At 37.9% G+C, this 17,969-nt stretch overlaps 2 protein-coding genes across 8 annotated transcripts in view; one reads left to right on the forward strand and one right to left on the reverse strand.

Annotated features, from left to right (window-relative positions):
- The window catches only part of zc3h14 (zinc finger CCCH-type containing 14), a 17,280-nt gene extending 8,191 nt beyond the window's left edge, over positions 1-9,089 (forward strand). For 3 of the 6 annotated variants that reach the window (XM_004917060.4, XM_004917061.4, XM_031890801.1), the window contains exons 9-17: positions 288-437; positions 2,009-2,086; positions 2,272-2,419; positions 3,061-3,278; positions 3,541-3,646; positions 5,173-5,309; positions 6,281-6,375; positions 6,915-7,021; positions 8,688-9,089. In XM_004917060.4, coding sequence (XP_004917117.2) covers positions 288-437; positions 2,009-2,086; positions 2,272-2,419; positions 3,061-3,278; positions 3,541-3,646; positions 5,173-5,309; positions 6,281-6,375; positions 6,915-7,021; positions 8,688-8,694 — 1,046 coding nt within the window. In that variant the 3' untranslated portion in view covers positions 8,695-9,089. The remainder of the gene's footprint in view (positions 1-287; positions 438-2,008; positions 2,087-2,271; positions 2,420-3,060; positions 3,279-3,540; positions 3,647-5,172; positions 5,310-6,280; positions 6,376-6,914; positions 7,022-8,687) is intronic. The other 3 variants (XM_002933220.5, XM_012969289.3, XM_018096834.2) reach the window with 2 other exon arrangements.
- A 441-nt stretch (positions 9,090-9,530) lies between these two features.
- The window catches only part of eml5 (echinoderm microtubule associated protein like 5), a 99,717-nt gene continuing 91,278 nt past the window's right edge, over positions 9,531-17,969 (reverse strand). For both annotated transcript variants that reach the window (XM_031890803.1, XM_031890802.1), the window contains 10 exons: positions 17,282-17,490; positions 16,625-16,782; positions 16,181-16,295; positions 15,384-15,572; positions 15,120-15,292; positions 14,790-14,952; positions 13,812-13,915; positions 12,408-12,561; positions 11,142-11,242; positions 9,531-10,339 (listed from right to left, as the gene is read on the reverse strand). In XM_031890803.1, coding sequence (XP_031746663.1) covers positions 10,303-10,339; positions 11,142-11,242; positions 12,408-12,561; positions 13,812-13,915; positions 14,790-14,952; positions 15,120-15,292; positions 15,384-15,572; positions 16,181-16,295; positions 16,625-16,782; positions 17,282-17,490 — 1,403 coding nt within the window. In that variant the 3' untranslated portion in view covers positions 9,531-10,302. The remainder of the gene's footprint in view (positions 10,340-11,141; positions 11,243-12,407; positions 12,562-13,811; positions 13,916-14,789; positions 14,953-15,119; positions 15,293-15,383; positions 15,573-16,180; positions 16,296-16,624; positions 16,783-17,281; positions 17,491-17,969) is intronic.

Consider the following 17,969-nt stretch of genomic DNA (forward strand, 5'->3'; position numbering starts at 1 on the left):
AATTCAGAACAGATCATAGTATGGTTTTATGTGAGTATTGAGAAAAACTGCCTGGAGAGAGTGTTGTCATGTGCTGGTAGTTTTGCCTCATTTGTTAGATTTCAATCAGACAAAGTCAATGAATTATGCAATGAGCCAGCAATTTGGGTAAAGTATTTTTACCATACCTATGCTGCTGATGCAATTAATATATTTCAGGGATTGGATATCCTTTAACATTGTCATATGTAATGATTTGAGATAAAATTGAAAGCATCTTCTGATTTGAGGTTGTATTTTCTTACAAGCTGCACCTCAAAAGCAAACTGTACCAGTAATTCCAAGATCACGTCTGCTTCCAGAGGAGGAGCTAATCTTGATGCAAAATAGATCATCTCTACTAAACTACCCTCCTGAGTTTGCACGTTTGCAAGAGCGCCAACAAGAAGCAATGCCAGGTGATTAGATGTTGCTAATACCATAATGAATTTACCATTCTTTTTTAAGCATGAAATCTGAAGCTGCTTTCTGCATTTGGTCTATTTTTTTCTTACCTGAGCTAAATATTTTAAAAAAATAAATAATGCCCCCTATATTATATTCAAAGTTTTTCATGGAAACATTTTCTGGTGTGCTTATGTTCTCATTTCGTGCTCACCATAATTGTGTGCTAATGTTAAAACTTGCAGTTGCTTGCATGAGAGTGCACAGCTTGGATAAAATATTGATCCAGAATTCACATAAGGTACCTGAGGGGAAAGAGAGAAGGATAAAACAAATGACCACTAAGATATATATTAGTCATCTTTTGTGAGAGGATTGTCAGCCTTGAGCTTTAGCTCAATAAGCCTCTGCTATGTCTATTCGGTCCATACCTTTGGATGGTTGATGCAGTTTTGCAGACTACTGTTGGTTGTCTTTTTTTATCCTTTAGTGTAAAAAATAATCTCAAGTTTTAAGAAATGTTCTAAAAATCTTTACAATCCATTAATGTATTTTGATAACAATTGGAAGATGGTAACTGAGTGCTAACTGTCTCCTGTTCACATACTTAAGAAGCAAATCAACATCAGTATTCTCCGCAGTGGTTTCCCCTGCTGCCCATCTCTGCATATTTTGCACCAATGAGATTTTCTTACAGAAACTGGTAGGACTGTATATTGTATTTACCAAAGGGCTCTGCCCTTTTTGCTTTTGTGAGAACTATTATTTTATAGCAAAAGGGGTGGGAAAGCCACTTTTCTGTTTCCTCTACAGTTGACTATACATTTTCTTTTCTGAACATAATTTTTAGAAGCCCATAACACTTTGCTTAATCTACCAAATTAAATTACTATGTTTAAGACAAGTTCAGGAATGTGACTATCCCCACCTTTGACGACAGTTGGTTTAGCCCAACACTGTTAAGATTTGTTGCATCAGTCTTAATAACAGTAAACTGTCATTTGGTTTAACACACTTCATGTATTTTAAAATTAAGATGGCAACCTTTTTTTTGGCTTTCTATCCAAATGAAATGGTAGTATCTTATTATGGTGCAAATGATGGTGCCTTAGAGGTAAGTGAGATTTAGTTTCTGAAATGAGTAATTTATGGTGTAATCAGTGTTGTTGTTTAAAACACAGGGGTTAATGTAGTTAATTTCCCATTTTCCGCATTGGACTTCTTAAAGGAAAAATAACACTAAAAATCTATTCTACCATGCTCTAATAATTGCCCTATCCTCCATTGCTTTATTAGAAAATACCTTCCGGTCATTTTAAATGTGGTGATATTCACTCTGCACAATCCACTATGCGACGATCCACATCTCCTCCTAGCCTTACTGTACAGGCAAAATTTGACTTTCAGGAGGAGTTGTGGATCGTCGCATAGTGGATTGTGCAGAGGGAATACCCCATATTTGAAATGGCCTTAAGCAAAGTTTTAGATGGTATTTTCTAGAGAACTAGAGAATATACATGCTTGATGCTTTTATGAAAATAAATATGATCATGAGACTAAAAATTGTGTTTTTCTACATTTTTAGCAGAAACTGTGCACAAGATGGATCTGCTCTCCAGACTGCAGCCAAATTTAGAGGAAGAAATAGAAATGCAAAATCCAGGTTTATATATTGTTATCTTCAAACATTTTATGCATAATTGTTTAGGATTAAAACTGTCCAACATATGGGATGGACAGTAAATGAAAAAGTAGTCATCTTTAGCTTTGAAACATTGCGTATATAGGAAGTGTGTCTGGCTAATATAAACCTACTGTCTCTTTGTTTTTTTTGTTTTTTTATCTCAGAGGCAGAGATTCTGAGACCAGTGGATAGCAGATCCTTTATTTTGAAAAGGCCTAAACTCTCCAAAGAACCATCTGAACAAATCCAGAACAATTCTGTCTCTCCTGCTTGCCCATCCCAGCCTCTGCCAGGGCGCATGATTCAGCCAAGGTAAGACTTTCAACAATCATTTAGCAAAAAAACTTTTTCTTACTGGAAATAGTTTGTTTTTTTTACAGGCCAGAAACCTCAATAATTAAAAACAGTCTTCAGCATTAATATATAACATATTTATGGGAGCCAACAAAGTATAGTGGTAACTTTACTTTAGAGCTGTAAACCACTGCTGTGCTATGTACCCATTGCCACTGCCACTAAAGGCACCCCACACAGTCTTCTGTCCTATTTACTTGGCAGCGCATTCTGTGTTAAATGTTGACATTACTACAACTTGCAGTACAGCTGTAAAGTGAAACTGTGGCTTAACAAAGCCCAAACCAGGTAGATTAAGTATAATGGGAACTGATGTCTTAATTTCAAAATTAAATATAAAAGTATAAAAAAAAATATTCTTTTAAAAAGAAGTGCAGGATTCTGCTTGGGGGAACCATGCTAATTGATGTACTCTGAAACAAAAATTTCTATGACAGTATCCCTTTAAGGTCTAAGCAATTTTTTTATTGTGTTTCACATGTTGCTTTGGAATTTGGCCAGAAAGCTCCATATTGCTCCTATATGATGACAAACCTTTCCCAAGGAATAAAACTTAAATGTCTAAAACATAATTTGATTTTGTGTCTATGTTTCTGCAGGGAAGCACAAACATGTGAAAAACCTGCAAGCCCCAAGTTTATTGTGACTCTAGACGGGGTGCCCAGCCCACCTGGTTATATCTCGGACCAGGAAGTAGAAGAGCCTATATGTTATACTGAGGAAGGAGATACTTGTGCAGAGCAGCTCAGTGCCGTAGCAAGGCCTGAGCAAAACTATCCAGTGCAGCTTGCTACTGAGGCTCTCTGCACCAATGATGGTATGTTTGCATCAACTTAACATGTTCAATGCCAAGTTTATGTTTTACTCGTGATAACCTTTTTAGAAGCCCAAAAGTTAATTGATTTTGATCACTTCCAATACCAATAAGGAACAACTGGGGTTTTCTATGCCTTGGAGTTTTAAGGGAAGCCATTTTTAACAGTTTTCTAAATCTGATCAGCAAGGTGTTTTCAAAGATGCATCAATGAAAACAAATATGCTCTTACCTCAAAAGTTTGCATTTTTTTTGTCCTTTACAGTAGTGATGGAAACTGCCAAGGAGAAGATAAGAGAGCGTTGCAAATATTGGCCTGCTTGTAAAAATGCTGACAGCTGTGCATATCATCATCCAACAGCTCCATGCAAGTATGTCTTCTGTTATTTATAAAATAAATTATAAAATCAGTTATATTTTAAGATGGTAAGTTGCTGTAATTGCAACAAGCACAAATGTGACATTTCGCTTCACAGAGCTTGTTAATTTTTTATAGTATTGTTTTTCTGTATGAATTATAGCACATTTCAGTAAATGTCTATGAAAAGATAAAAGTCGAAGAGCCATACAACTTTTTTGTTCTCATGTGTTATTTTGTAAAGCATTACAAATGCAGTGTAGTCCATGGGTTATTGTTATGACAAAAACATTTTGTGTGCCCTAACCTTAAAAAGATCAGCTCCCTGCAAAGCCAGATCAAATGTTAAGAGATATGGGTACATAAGGTCTAGTTTAGGTTTCTATTCTATAACAGAGAATACACTTTGGACAAGCACCCCTTATGTTGAACCACTTAATTAGCATTTGCTTGCTTTTTGTACATTATAATTTTTATGTCCCTTTTTAGTGTGATGTTGCAGTGGTTCATACATACATACATACATACATACATACATAGGATTTTGTGTGCACTTCTCAAGTTGTATTGGTGAGCATGTTCTCTACTAGATTGTCAGGCAAATTGATCAATAGACAGAGAGACTTGTCTGCAAGTGTAACTCCCTGCAAGTTTCTCCAGATAGGGTAGTTTAAAAAATCAAATAATTCAGTATCTAATAAGACAAGCCAATAAAACTTTTATAATCTGCTAAATATAAACGATTTGTACATAGCATCTTCTGTTTATTTTCACATACAAAAAGTATTTGACTATGTTGAAGCATTACATGTAGAGCTATGCCTACATATATTAGTATATATTAGTAGGCTAAATGAAGCCTTCCAAAAAGTTACTACTTAAGAGCCCAAATTAGGTCAGAACTCCGGTTTAGTGCCACTGACTTGTCTGGAAGTTTCTCTTCATTGGAAATAGTCAGCACAACACCTTGTTTCTAGTCTGTAGTAGTGCAGGTTCCCCAATGGCCACTTTCCATCAGCACATCCAGTTACAAACAATCCGGAACAGCACCTCTTGTATTTTTACTTAAAATATTTGCAATAAAAGCATTTTAAGGGGCATACAGCGTACATTGCTGTATGCCCCTAAAAATATTTGCAATAAAGGCCTTTTAATTAAAAATACAAGAGGTGCTGTTCCGGATTGTTTGTACCTGGAAGTTTCTCTTCAGACACATGATTTGAAACCACTTGATTGCTTTGTCACAGGCATTAATTGTAGGCAGCCAAGTACCATAAAAAGATTGTCTTTAGTCCTCTGTATAAAAAGGCTCAGGTGAGGCAAAATAAAACGTCAGTTCTCACTTCCATTAACAAATGCACAGATGTACCATTGTGCTCAGAATCGTACATACAATACGTAGTGTATGTTTAGAATCTAATTTTTTTAGGTAGCAGATTTCACAAATAAAACTTATGTTGTGCATGATCAATCAACATAATTTGCCTGCAGTTATAGGTTTCAAGCTGAGTTAATTTTTATCATCTTTTATTCACACAGATCGTTTCCTAACTGCCGATTTGCAGACAAATGTTTCTTCATCCACCCAAACTGTAAATATGATGCAAAGTGTACAAAAGCAGACTGCCCATTCACACATGCCAGCAAACGGTTTCCTGTGCCGCCAGTAAAACCAGGTGACTTTGGGGTGGCATTCTTTGGATTTGTAATATGTCATTAACTCGAACGGAATTTGTAAGTTTCTAGGGTGAAGACACACAGAGCTACTTATCACTGCTATAAAAGTAGACAATGCTGATCATTTACTTATCATTGTCTCTATATGTGTTTTAGCAGAAGCAATTCTCAGTATTGTCTATGGCAGGGTATTTTATGGCGTTTAGTAGCCCGCCCGCGACTAATCTCCCCGAAATGCCATCCCACCGGCGAAAATGTAAATCGCTGGTGGGATAGCATACGCGGCGGCGCGATTTCACTGCTGAATCTGACCTGTGTGCTCACAAACTAACTGAACAGTTATGTCCCATGTGCCCCACCCCTAATGACTAACTTAGAGAGCTAAAAGCAGGAAGTAGTATTCTGGCTATTATATTAGACATCTGCTCACTCCAGCCTTTATAGATTACATATTACAAATCTATGGATTATTTTGCATAGAATATCCAAGCCTCCCTGCCCAATACTTTCTATCTCAATTTTCTATGTTCTTCAATTAATCCCACAAATCAAAGGGATTAGGATTTTATAAGAAACTGAATACACAGCTATGCAATACTGGCCAGTCCAATAATGAAACTGGGTAAAATAGATAACTGTGCAAAATAAAAAAAAATTGAGTGATTATGCCATCATTGTTTACATCATTGATTAATAAGTCAATCTCTTATTTCCTGTATTTATCTGGCTGCACTTTTCCTCTTTTATGATCCGTAATGATCCTCATAATGCCCAGATAAAAAATATTTGCCACACTATAAAACTATAAAGGGCTTTTTAGCAATCACGTTGCCATTTCATGACCTATATAAGTCTTGATATCTTTCTCCTGTAACTATTATACCTTGCATGTTTCATCTAATACTGGACCTTCAAAGACTAACTCCTATTTTTTCCCCCAAGTCCTTTAAATGATTCATTATTCTTTCAGTTTCCACCACCTCCTCCTCCTCACATCCTTCCTGCCAACCATGCCGGTACTTCCCTGCTTGCAAGAAAACAGACTGCCCTTTCTACCACCCAAAGGTAAAGAGTGGATTTATTATCAGGGACACTTATTTGTGGAAGAAAAAAATGTATACTATAGAAAGGGAAGATGCAAGAGAAAATGCACTTTATTTTATATGCTCTTTATTTAAATCAATCTATAAATTAAACCTGTTTTTACACCAGCAATCATTCTTTCTTGTTACCCACATAGGTACAATTGCAATTGGTTTGTAAATGCACAAGACTTACTGTTGTGAGCTTTTCCACATAGCTAAAATGTGTTTTATTTTTCTGTGATATATATAAAACAGACATCTAAGCCCACAAAGGACTTATTAAGGTCAAATGCATCTACAGAGTAAGTCAACAGCATAGACTTTTCATGACTTGCACACTGCAAAAAGCAGCAGTGATAGTTCCTGCAGGGCAGTGGTTCCTTGGACACCTTTTACTGGATTATCAGTGTTTTTACTGGTATTTTTTTGCTGACACTGTCCGTCAACATATCTAGACATTTGTAACTGATATATAATAACTTGTGTGTTCCTTCTAACCATTTCTTTTTCAACTTTTAGCACTGCCGATTTAATACCCAGTGCACACGACCAAACTGCAAGTTCTACCACCCTTCGGTTTCTGTACCTCCTCGACATGCCTTAACATGGACACGGGCACAAGCCAGGTTGGTGTTTGCCTCTAGTTATAATATTTTGTTTCTGCTGAGGTGTGCAAACTGTAGTAAGTTCAAAAAAGTTCATTATTGCAGTCAGTGCTAAGCAGTGTAGTGAACCACAGCTGCTACTTAGACTAATTTGTATGTAACATGTAACTACAACACGAGGCACATATTTTATTTTTTAAAAAAAGGATTTAAAAAAAGATCATGCTCCAAAAGAGCTCTTCTAAATTTAGATAAGCTACTGAACTTACTTCACTGCTTGGTGTTATTGTCTGCAGTATGAATTTAGCCCACAAAGACTGTGTGATTATTAGTCACAGTTGATTTGAGGGTGTTTAAAAAGATTATATTAGTTTCTTTAGGAAATTACATTTACTTATGCAACTTATTGAAAGATCAGATGTCATACAAAAAATCTTTAGTAGGTGCATCACATTTCAGCTGGCAAACAGGGCATGCCTCATTCCATTACTTGCTTTGTTCCAGTAATAAAAGAAAGACTGAGGCTTTCCCCTTCACTGGCATTTCTATATGCTGGTAGTTATTTTTTTGAATGTCTTAAAACAGGTTCAAGTCTGTGTGTTGTGCAGTATACATACTTACTAGATATTTAGTTTGTTACTGCGCGCATGTGCTCTTTATTTGGTAGGGATGCACATAATCCACTATTTTGGGATCTGCCTGAACCCCGAATCCTTTGTGAAAGATTTGGCCGAATACTTGACCAAATCACAATCCTAATTTAGGCCATGGAGGGGTTTAGAGAACTGTGCGCTTCACAAGCAGTGAAAAAATTAAACTTCCATGTTCATGTGACTGTTTGTCACACAGGATTCGGATTGGGCAAAACCAAATCCTGCTAAAAAAAAAAAGGCTGAATTACCAAACTGAATACTGGTGCTGATACTATTTGGTGCATCCCTATGTATAATAGTAATAAACAGAATCCTAAATTTTATTACTATTATAAATAGAGATGAGCCAAATCCAGGATTCAGTATTTTATATCCCCAGTATATAATCTGACAAAGATGCAAATGATAAAATCCATTCTAAGAAAGGAAACTGAACAGATTTACTCAGTCACAGGATAATTGCATAATGAAAGAAAATGTATTTTATATGACATTCCAATGTACATTAACATATATGGTTTTTAAAGTTACTTGTAAATGCAGTTGCTATTGAAGTCAGTGTTTTGTCCCCTTTTGTTCTCTGAACTCCTAGTTCTAAAGCTGGCCATACACGCACCGATAATATCGTACGAAACCTCTGCTGGTCAAAAGATTTTGATCGGGCGCCATAGAAGGCGCCTGAGCAAAATCTGCCGTCAGGGCTGAATCGGCAGAAGGAGGTAGAAATCCTATTGTTTCTACCTCCTTATCTGCCGTTTCAGCCCTGAAGGTTAGTGGAGGGTCTGACGATCGCCACGTGTGTGGCCACCTTTACTCTTGAAAGGTAGATCTCCTTAAGGTCTGTTAATTAGCTGGATTCTTTTGCACTGTTTGAGGAGTCAGAAACAGCAATATGGAGAATATGAACAGCCAGACAAATACTGCTTTCAGTGTTATGCAGAAATGCTTTGAGGTTGCAGATCTCCCCTAAGATTAGGCAATTTGCCAAAATTCTGTACATTCCATACTTACCTATTTGTCATTTTCCTCACCAGTGACTAATTTTGTTCCACTGGATGGAACAATGTTGCTCTTTCTGGGGCATTCATTGTGTGACTACTGAGGCTATCAAGACTCCCTCGCAAGGCAGAAAACAACTCACCGTGGCTCCTTACTGAAGACACACTTTTTTTTCTTTGATTGCACAGTTATTTTGTTTTTATGTGTTTTAGACTTTGTTTTAGTTACAGTTTGGATTGTAAAATATATTTTTTGTAATGTATTTAGAATGGTTTTATATGCTGCTCAAGGGAAAATCCTTGTCATGTTTGTAGAACAAGGACTTCCCCTCCCCCCTCTCCCCTTTTTAAAACCATTTTGTGAAGCCATTCAATTCAACTGGAAGCTTTTTTCTTATTGTATTGTTGAATTCTGCAAAACACAATTATTTCAACTCATGCCATGAATCAAGTCTGTTATTTTGAGCAGTACACTTTAGTGGAAGACAGAGCTTGTCCAGCATCTGTGTTAGAATGAGTTGTCTTAGATACAAAACTACACTCACAGGTAACACATTATCCAAAGTTAATGATATCATGTATATATAATATAAATGTACCTGGGTAGGATGTGCTTAAAATACAATACATGACAAGGCACATTAAAATTGACTTATTATTGGGGACAGATCATGCAAAGTAAATAGTTTTGATGCAATGCAGCATTTTTTCAAGGTGGGCTTCAAGCAAATAACAAGATGCTAAAATCTGCCCATGTGTATGAGACCTGTGACATCACCCTTGGTAGCTAGGCCTTGGCACCAATAAGGGCAACATCACAAAATAAATCCAGTTTCTCCCCATTTTTTCCAGAAAAATGTAAAATAATGACAGAAAACATATAGCAAAGTATATTTATTAGGTGTCCAAGAATAAATGCACTGATAATATAGTCAGTACGCTCCATACAGGCTCTTTCCCGCACTGAATCAGATAAAATAGACAGCTTTACAGACTCAATAACATCCTCATAACACAGCTGCAAAGTAGGAAATACAAGCAGCACAGATACAGTACATTGATATGGCAACCTCAGCATGTGACGGACAGAGTTGGACTTTACAAGGCAAAGACAGGAGTTGTTACTTTGGGAAGGCAGGGAAGGCACTCGCAAAATGTGAGCCACATCCCAGCTGGCACGGCGAGTGAATGAGCAAAGTCTTAATAGGCCTGGCTCTTGCAGGTCCACTGGCAGAGTAGACCTCCTTCTTTACAAGAGCATCGACTGATAACTAGCTTCTCTTCATGCTCCTATTGTGACGTCTCCATAAATAACCCAGTTATTCTAGGCATGGTCAGTAGACCCACAAGCTAGTAGAGATATCTCCCAAGGAACAGGGTCACTGCTCCAAATACTAACACCAGTCCTTAAAGATATATTATCCTGTGGGTGCAATGCATGCTGCCTCATAATGCTTATCTTCCTATGTGCACTCACGGGAAGCACACGCCGCTCACTGTTCATTCCATTATGACAGCAGATTCTTTTATTCCGAGCTGCACTTTTTTGTGACTTCTCCGGCCCTAGAACTTTGCAGCTTCAGAATCATTTGGCCACCAAGCTTACCCGTTCTGTGCCATGCGGGGTGTCCAGTTTATTCTGTGGCTGTGTTCAGTGTGGCATGTGCACACATTTCCATACAAACAGGCTGAAACATTAAGAACATAGAACAGTTACTGGTCACTTCACTTTGTGTTATAGTATTAGTTTATAGGATTACTTTGCTTCCAATAATGGAAGCTGTAACAAGTCATTATTGATTGGGCTTGAATGAAGGCATTTCAGCATTTCCCATCTATATATTTCAAAGACTGCCCAAAATTACTGAAGCGCACTATATTTATACCATGGAGTGATACATATAAAGACAGTCTTCTTAGAATAATATAGCATCATTGCTGTCACAAAATTGTGGCAAAAGTGCAGTGGGCTATGTGCAATTTCAAATGCACTCTCAACAATGCAGCATTTGCCCCATTATTCCAGCACCATCATCAGGAATGCACTGAAAGCATTGTTTTCTGATTTGGCCAGAATACCGATTCCTCCAAAAAAGATTTGACTGAATACTGCACTGTATCTGAACACTAATATACATACCTGTACTAAAATTAAAAACTAAAAAACACTATCTGGTGCAACTGAGCATGTTTTAATATTACATTTATTATACACTGCTCAAAAAAATAAAGGGAACACAAAAATAAGACATCCTAGATCTTTATTGGGGATGTCTTGCTAATTGCCTATAATTTCCACCTGTTGTCCTGTGCAAATGGAATCATTTGCACAACAGCATGTGAAATTGATTGTCAGTCAGTGTTGCTACCTAAGTGGACAGTTTGATTTCACAGAAGTGTGATTGACTTGGAGTTACATTGTGTTGTTTAAGTGTTCCTTTTATTTTTTTGAGCAGTGTATTTGCAACATTGAGTAAAAATGCCAGTTACCTGCAGTCATCTCCTCCAGCGCTGACCACATATCGATCTCCACTGGTGAATCGGATATTAGCCAGATGGGCTGAGTGCCCTAAAAAGCGCTTGTGTTTTGCCTTCAGAAGAGTAGAAATAAAAAATATGAATATCAACTGTCTAATAACCAGATCAATTTTTAAAGACATAGTAACATGGAAACAAAAAAGGTTTTCTAGTAAACAGATTTTTATAATACACAGGGATTATCAAATTTTAAAGTCAAGCAACAAAACTTGACAAAAACCACACCGCTTTTTTGTGCATTTTTTTCCTTAAGCGCTAGCTTATTTAAGAAAAACCCAAACAGAATATTCACAGAATATTGTACTTGCACACTAACAAGAACTGCATTCATGTTCCATTCTTTTTAATTCAGCTGAAAATCTTGAAATGTTTTAATAGACTGGGGGAAAAAATCACTTTTGTGTTTTTTTTCTCCACGTTTTTTTCTCAAATTGAGAAATAATGCCAGCTTATTTTTTTCTAAGTCATCCGCTTAATGTTGATCCATGCCGATGTACAGTATTCATCTTCATTCCCTATAACTCCTTTGCTACCCTTTTTTCCTTTTTCCTCCCGACCTCATCTTCCCTCACTGCTGTCGCTATTTTTTGTGCTCTTTCTGCTTTTCTTTCTCTCCCTTCCCCTTTATATTTTGTTCTACTGTTCTCTCTAACCCCCTCTTCTTCTCTTTCCTTTTCCTTCTGTTTTACCCCTTTATCTGCCTTTTCTGTTTTCTGGAAATTGAATTGGGATTTCACAAATATGCAGGAAAAACTCTGTGTTTTGTCATTGGCGTAACATTCGTCAGAGTAATAGCTTAAAGTAGAACTAAAACCCTGTCTTAACCCCAGCCCCCTTAATTGGCCTCCCACCCTGCTATCTCTCTGAACGGTTTATTCCTTTGAAATGTGTTCCTGCTTGTAATTCTGTCACATATATGCAGAGATGTGCAGCTTGTAATTCTGTCTCATATATGCAGAGATGTGCAGCAGGCGCTATCTTCTGCCAGTTCGTGTCCTTTTTATTCATTTAGGTTACAGGAAGCCTGCAGGAGCATGCCTGGGTGAGGCTACTCCTGGCCTATTTTCAACTACGCATGCTCCTGCTGGCTCCATGTTGGCTAACTTCAAGAAGAGGATCCAAACATGTGGAAGATGGCACCTGTGAGCTCCGCTGTGCATCACTGCTGGGGTTTAGACAGAGGTTTAGTTGTACTTTAAGGATAGAAATGCTACTTACAAACTTCTCTGGACATGGAAAGTCAAACAATTTGACCATTCCAAAGTCATCTCCTGTCACAAGGCTGATCCCTGAGTGAGACACGCAGGCACAAGTTACGTCAGATTTCTCATTGTGTCTGGACCAAATGCCGACCACTTCATCACCAAGGACACTGAATGGAAGATCAAAACCAGGGTTACGCCGTGGCACTTATTCATGCTTACAAATCTTTTTTGTGATGTTATACAGTGTAAAGATCAATTTTGTCATACAATGGTAATTAATGCGGATGGCTGCTGTACACTAGCCCTATTCATTAGAGTAAACTGATCTTTTGTCTCCTATAACATTAAAGTCTAAACTTTGCTCCGCAGCAAAGATGTCAAATCTGTGTTGTCTTTACTGAATTAGAACAACTCAGAACAAGTTCAATATGCTAGAAACATAAACTTTCACATAGCTTTTATCTTTCTGACAAGCTGACAGCTGCCAATGTTAAGCAGATGGGTAGTTTCCTGTGTGATCAAGTCTTCCTGATCATGTTTAAAGAGATTCTGTCATGATTTTATGTTATACTTTTTATTTCTCTGTTATTTCACTGTTTACACAGCAAATAATTCACTCTACCATTTAAAATTTTATTCTTGAACCACCAAATGTATTTTTTAGTTGTAATATTGGTGTGTACACAGCCATCTCAGTGCATTGTGCCTGAGTGTGAGCTTTCAGAAACAGCCAGCACTAGACATTGGAACTGCTTTCAGGTAATGTATTGTTTCTCCTGGGGGGGGGAAGAGAGGGGTGATATCACTTCAATTTGCAGCGCAGCAGTAAAGTGTGACTGAAGTTTATCAGAGCACAGGTCACATGGCTGTGGCACCCTGGGAAATGAATAATATGGCTAGCCCCATGTGAAATTTCAAAATTAAATATAAAAAATCGGTTTGTGTTTTTAAAAAATGGATATCAATGCAGGATTCTGCTGGAGAAGCTTTATTATTTATTATTAGCATTTTAGAAAAAAAATGTTTTCCCATGACAGTATTCCTTTAAAGCAGGGGTCCCCAACCTTTCTTACTCGTGAGTCACAGTCAAATGTAAAAAGATTTGGAGAGCAACACAAGCACCATAAAAGTTCATGGAGGTGCCAAATAAGGGTTAAGATTGGCTATTAGGCAGCCTCTATGCACACTATCAGCTTACAGGAGGCTTTATTTGGTAGTAAATCTTGTTATTCAACCAAAACTTGCCCCCAAGTCAGGAATTCAAAAATAACTCCCTGGTTTGGGGGCACTGAGAGCAACATCCAAGGGGTTGGGGAGCAACATGTTGCCCCTGAGCCACTGGTTGGGGATCACTGCTTTAAAGACTACTATACAGTAAATATACACACTGGTTAGGAAATGGCTTTGTAGTCCTCACCTGGTCCAAGTTGCCCATGTTATCCTATCAATCACTGCCTGCTCTGTAAGGAGTTTTCCTGAAGGCACTTCATAGACTAACCGCTTGTAACATCCCGTGGAAACCTTTAGAATGATAATGAACACAAGAGATTAAATGGATGCATTCAACAGGTGCGCTGATCCCCATTTCACCATTTGATTCAGAATCTGGTGCTAGTTCTGGTCATACAGCAGTGAGAGTCTAGTAAGATAACCTTGTAATCTGTTCATAGTGGGGCATAAGCAATTTTATTCTGCACTGCACTCCAGATTTTAATGAACAGTAAAGACAAGCACCTGGAGGACATTGAACTGATCAAGTCATTCTATGCTCACATGAAACAATCATATTGAAAAGATTGTGTGCACCTCTGCTTCTAAGTTGTTTAAAGGAGAAGCAAAGGTAAAAACTAAGTAAGCTTTATCAGAAAGGTCTATGTAAATACAGCCATAAGCACTCACAGAAAAGTCCTCTATCAAAAGAAACACAGGATTTCCTGTCTCCTTTTTAGTAAACATGTTCTTCGGTATCAGACTTCCTCTCTCAGAAAAATCTTTCATTCCCAGGGCCAGAGTCTGCTCAGCTCTCTCCATTCTCCCTTCTCCTGCTCCCCTCTCCCATATAATTCTTAAAACTCACCCCCCTCCCTTGGGAATGTGTGATGTGAGCTACCAACAGCTAAAGCTGCAGGAGGAAGACCAAGCTAAAACGGCAGCTGCTAAACAGAGGGAGCTTCTGGGGCTCCCTCAGAATGTGGCAAATGTGGCAAAATCTCCTTTAAAGCCTAGAACATGAACTGACAGAGATCCTAAGACAAACTGGATCTATGAGCATCTGGTCTAATTACATCAGATATTGGTCGCCAGACCATTCTCTTGACTTTCAATACAAAATGTAATAATCCCTTCAGTCTTAGATATGATGTACACTGAAACACTACATAATGTGCAATGTCACCTGAACATAGCGGCTGTCTGCAGAGAAATCTATTTGTAGCACAAAACTGGGGATGTCTTTACAGTAACTGATTCGGTTCAATGAGGGGCCCATTGTAAGGTCATAGAAATCAACAGCATTCTCACTGGAACCTACAGCCAAGTAGTGGGAGTCAGGACTGAACCTAGACAAAGAAAACGGCAGCATAAGGAAACAAATTGTAAAGAAAACAAATTTATTTTTGTATAGCAGTAGGTCTGTATAAGTGTGCTGAACAGGTTCACCCAAAAGCAGATATTGCCAATACTTTACTATTACACCTAATATAAGGCAATAACACAGGGATCTTACCGTATGTCCTGGATTGCTGATCTGCGATCTCTTTTCTTTCCCCAAATTTTTAATGAGGTTACCAGAAGGATAATGAACTCCCCATTCTTCATACCAATAGCAACCATGTCTCCCTCTGGGCTGTAACATACAGTACGAGCAGCGTGACCCAGATTGACTTTATTCAGCATCTTCTGTGAGAAATAAAGAAGGATGGTAATACAACTATAGCTTCTCTGGAAGCAGAATTATAAATACTTGCACCCACTGCGCCATCCCACATACCTTATCTCCAATATCCCATAGCCTCACAGTTCCATCCTCAGCTGCAGACAGAAAGAAATCTCTGGATGGGTGAGTTGCCAGACCCCATATGGGTCCATCCACGTGACCATTTATCAAAATGTTACAAGCTGCATTTTTTTCCCCAACTTCAATTATCTCTGCATTTCGGGTCCCAACTAATATCTTACCCTGAAGAGGAAACACACACAAGTAATTCTTCACATTGTGCTTTGCTTTATTGTCATGGCCCATGTTATCAATAAAGTTAAAGTAGTAACTGGAATGTTATGGCAGAGATTTACTTATGAGTTTTCATGTATTCTGATTTTGAGACGTTGGTTGGTGAAGTTACTACAATATCTTCTGCTTTTTTAAAGATTTCTAAATGCCTGTAATTTCTTCCCAATGGGTTAAATGGTCTTGTAATCTCTTAGGCAAGTTGTAGCCTCCTTGAGTTAGTGGCGTCAGCATAAGGTTTCAGCAGTGTTGGTTTGCCATATTTAAAAACCATCAATGGCACTACACTTGTCTCACTGGTCAATGAGTGTGTATTTTAATGATTGGGCTCCATTCAGCAATAAATAATGTACTTATGTAAAACATATATCAATGCACAGCCTGTGCTCTATAGCACATAAATGTACTATGTGATAAAGTATGCAGAATACATGTTACACGTGGCATTATATATAGTCTAGTTACTTTAGTGGTCTGGTTCAGCCCATTGAAAGGAAAGCTAGCAGCTTTTGCCATGAAACAAATATTGTGCTTTTATTTATGTTACATGAGTTGCTCACCTTTCCTCTGCACACAGACCTAACACAGTCCGTTGTTTGTCCAGTCTCTAACCTAAATGCACGGCATCTTTTTAGTTCCTGATCCCATAGCTTCACGGCTCCCCCTTCCTTGGACCTAGAGAAGTGACAAACACTTTTTTTGTACAGCCAGATTCAGCAGTGCCCACAAATGTGAAACAGTTACACCAATCCCACTTCAGTTCCCATGACTCATGCTGAACTTTGATAGGAATACAGTGTTAGAGATACAGATCACTAACAGACTAAAAATACAGATATTGGCATTTGATAAAGACTGTACAGATAAATATTGGCAAGGATTAAAAAGACATTACTGGAACTTCCATGGACAATCACAGGCACCCACCACTACCAGGAAACTCCCACTACCCTCATAGTATAAACCTAAACTGCCACTGGCAAGCTCAGTGATAAAGCACTCACGGCCTCTCTTTCCCACCAGTGACAATCAGTCCATCTCTCAGTGTGGTGTACATTGTGAACACAGGCCCATTGTGAGCTTTGGCCACAATCCGTGACAGTATGTGGTCCTTCCAAACACATACATCCCCGCTGATTGTTCCAGTGAAAGTCAGATTACCCTGCAGAGACAAAAATCAAAAATAAATGTGCTGAAATATCAGAAATATTACATATCCTGTTGAATGCATTTAAGTTTTGCACAAAGGTGAAAATGAAACTAAGTATTTTAACTGTTTTATTCACTAAAGTACATTTAGGGATGTATTTATTAACATTGGAGACATACATCACTGGTGATGTTGCACATAGCAACCCATCAGGTCTTTGCTTTTGTCTTCTAACTTGTACCTACAAGTTAAAAGACAAAAGCAAAGACCTGATTGGTTGCTATGTGCAACATCACCAGTAATGTTTGGTAACTTTTCAAATCTAATTGCTAATTGGTTGCTATGAGTTACATCACCAGTGATGTTTGACTCTGGCGTCTGATGTTGGTGTGTTGGTGTTTATTTCCTTGACATATTACTGCAATTTCTGAGCCTAAAAGTTCCCTTAGCATTACAGGTATATACTCTGGGAAGTCATACGTGTACTTTACACAGCAGAACTGCTACTTACTGCTCCAAAAGCTACAGCCAGCATTGTCTGCATTCTGGCATCCTCAATGGAGCTTAGCATGCCCTTTTTACTTAGCAAAGCTCTGCCGGCCAAAGTCCAGAACCGAACGTGCTTCACTCCCACAGAGACAAACTGAGTGTCAGAGTCTGGTCGAAACTCAGCCACAAAGATTCGTTGATTGTGCCCCATTTTGCTAGCAATTCTGGCACCTGAAACAATTAAAGAGAGAATAGATTGTCAGGCACTCTCAATTTAATTACCCCAAAACCTCAACAATATGACTAAATGCATGGGTTTTATATAAGGGGCATATTTATGGAGCTGGTTAAAAAAAAAAATGAACATTTTCAAATGAACGCTAGAAAATCCAGTATATTTATCAAGCTGTGTATTGATTTTGAGAGGTAATAAAGGTCTGTGTAAAATTCCAGCATAAACAGCAGCAGCCACTTCAGTGGCCAGAATTTACTTGCTTTCTGAATTGCATTGACTTTAATGACTTAAGTGAGATCTGAGGTGGTATTAAAAAACTGGCACAAAATACAGACCTGATGGTTCTAAGTACAATTCTTCTATTACACCATTATTTACAATATTTTTCTGGTATAAATCACAGCTTTATTAAATAAGATCCTCAAAGGGATGGCAAACATATGGCCTCTCACATTAATATGAATTAATATGAATT

The sequence above is a fragment of the Xenopus tropicalis genome, chromosome 8, assembly GCF_000004195.4.
Source record: "Xenopus tropicalis strain Nigerian chromosome 8, UCB_Xtro_10.0, whole genome shotgun sequence".
NCBI classification, from domain to species: Eukaryota; Metazoa; Chordata; class Amphibia; order Anura; family Pipidae; genus Xenopus; species Xenopus tropicalis.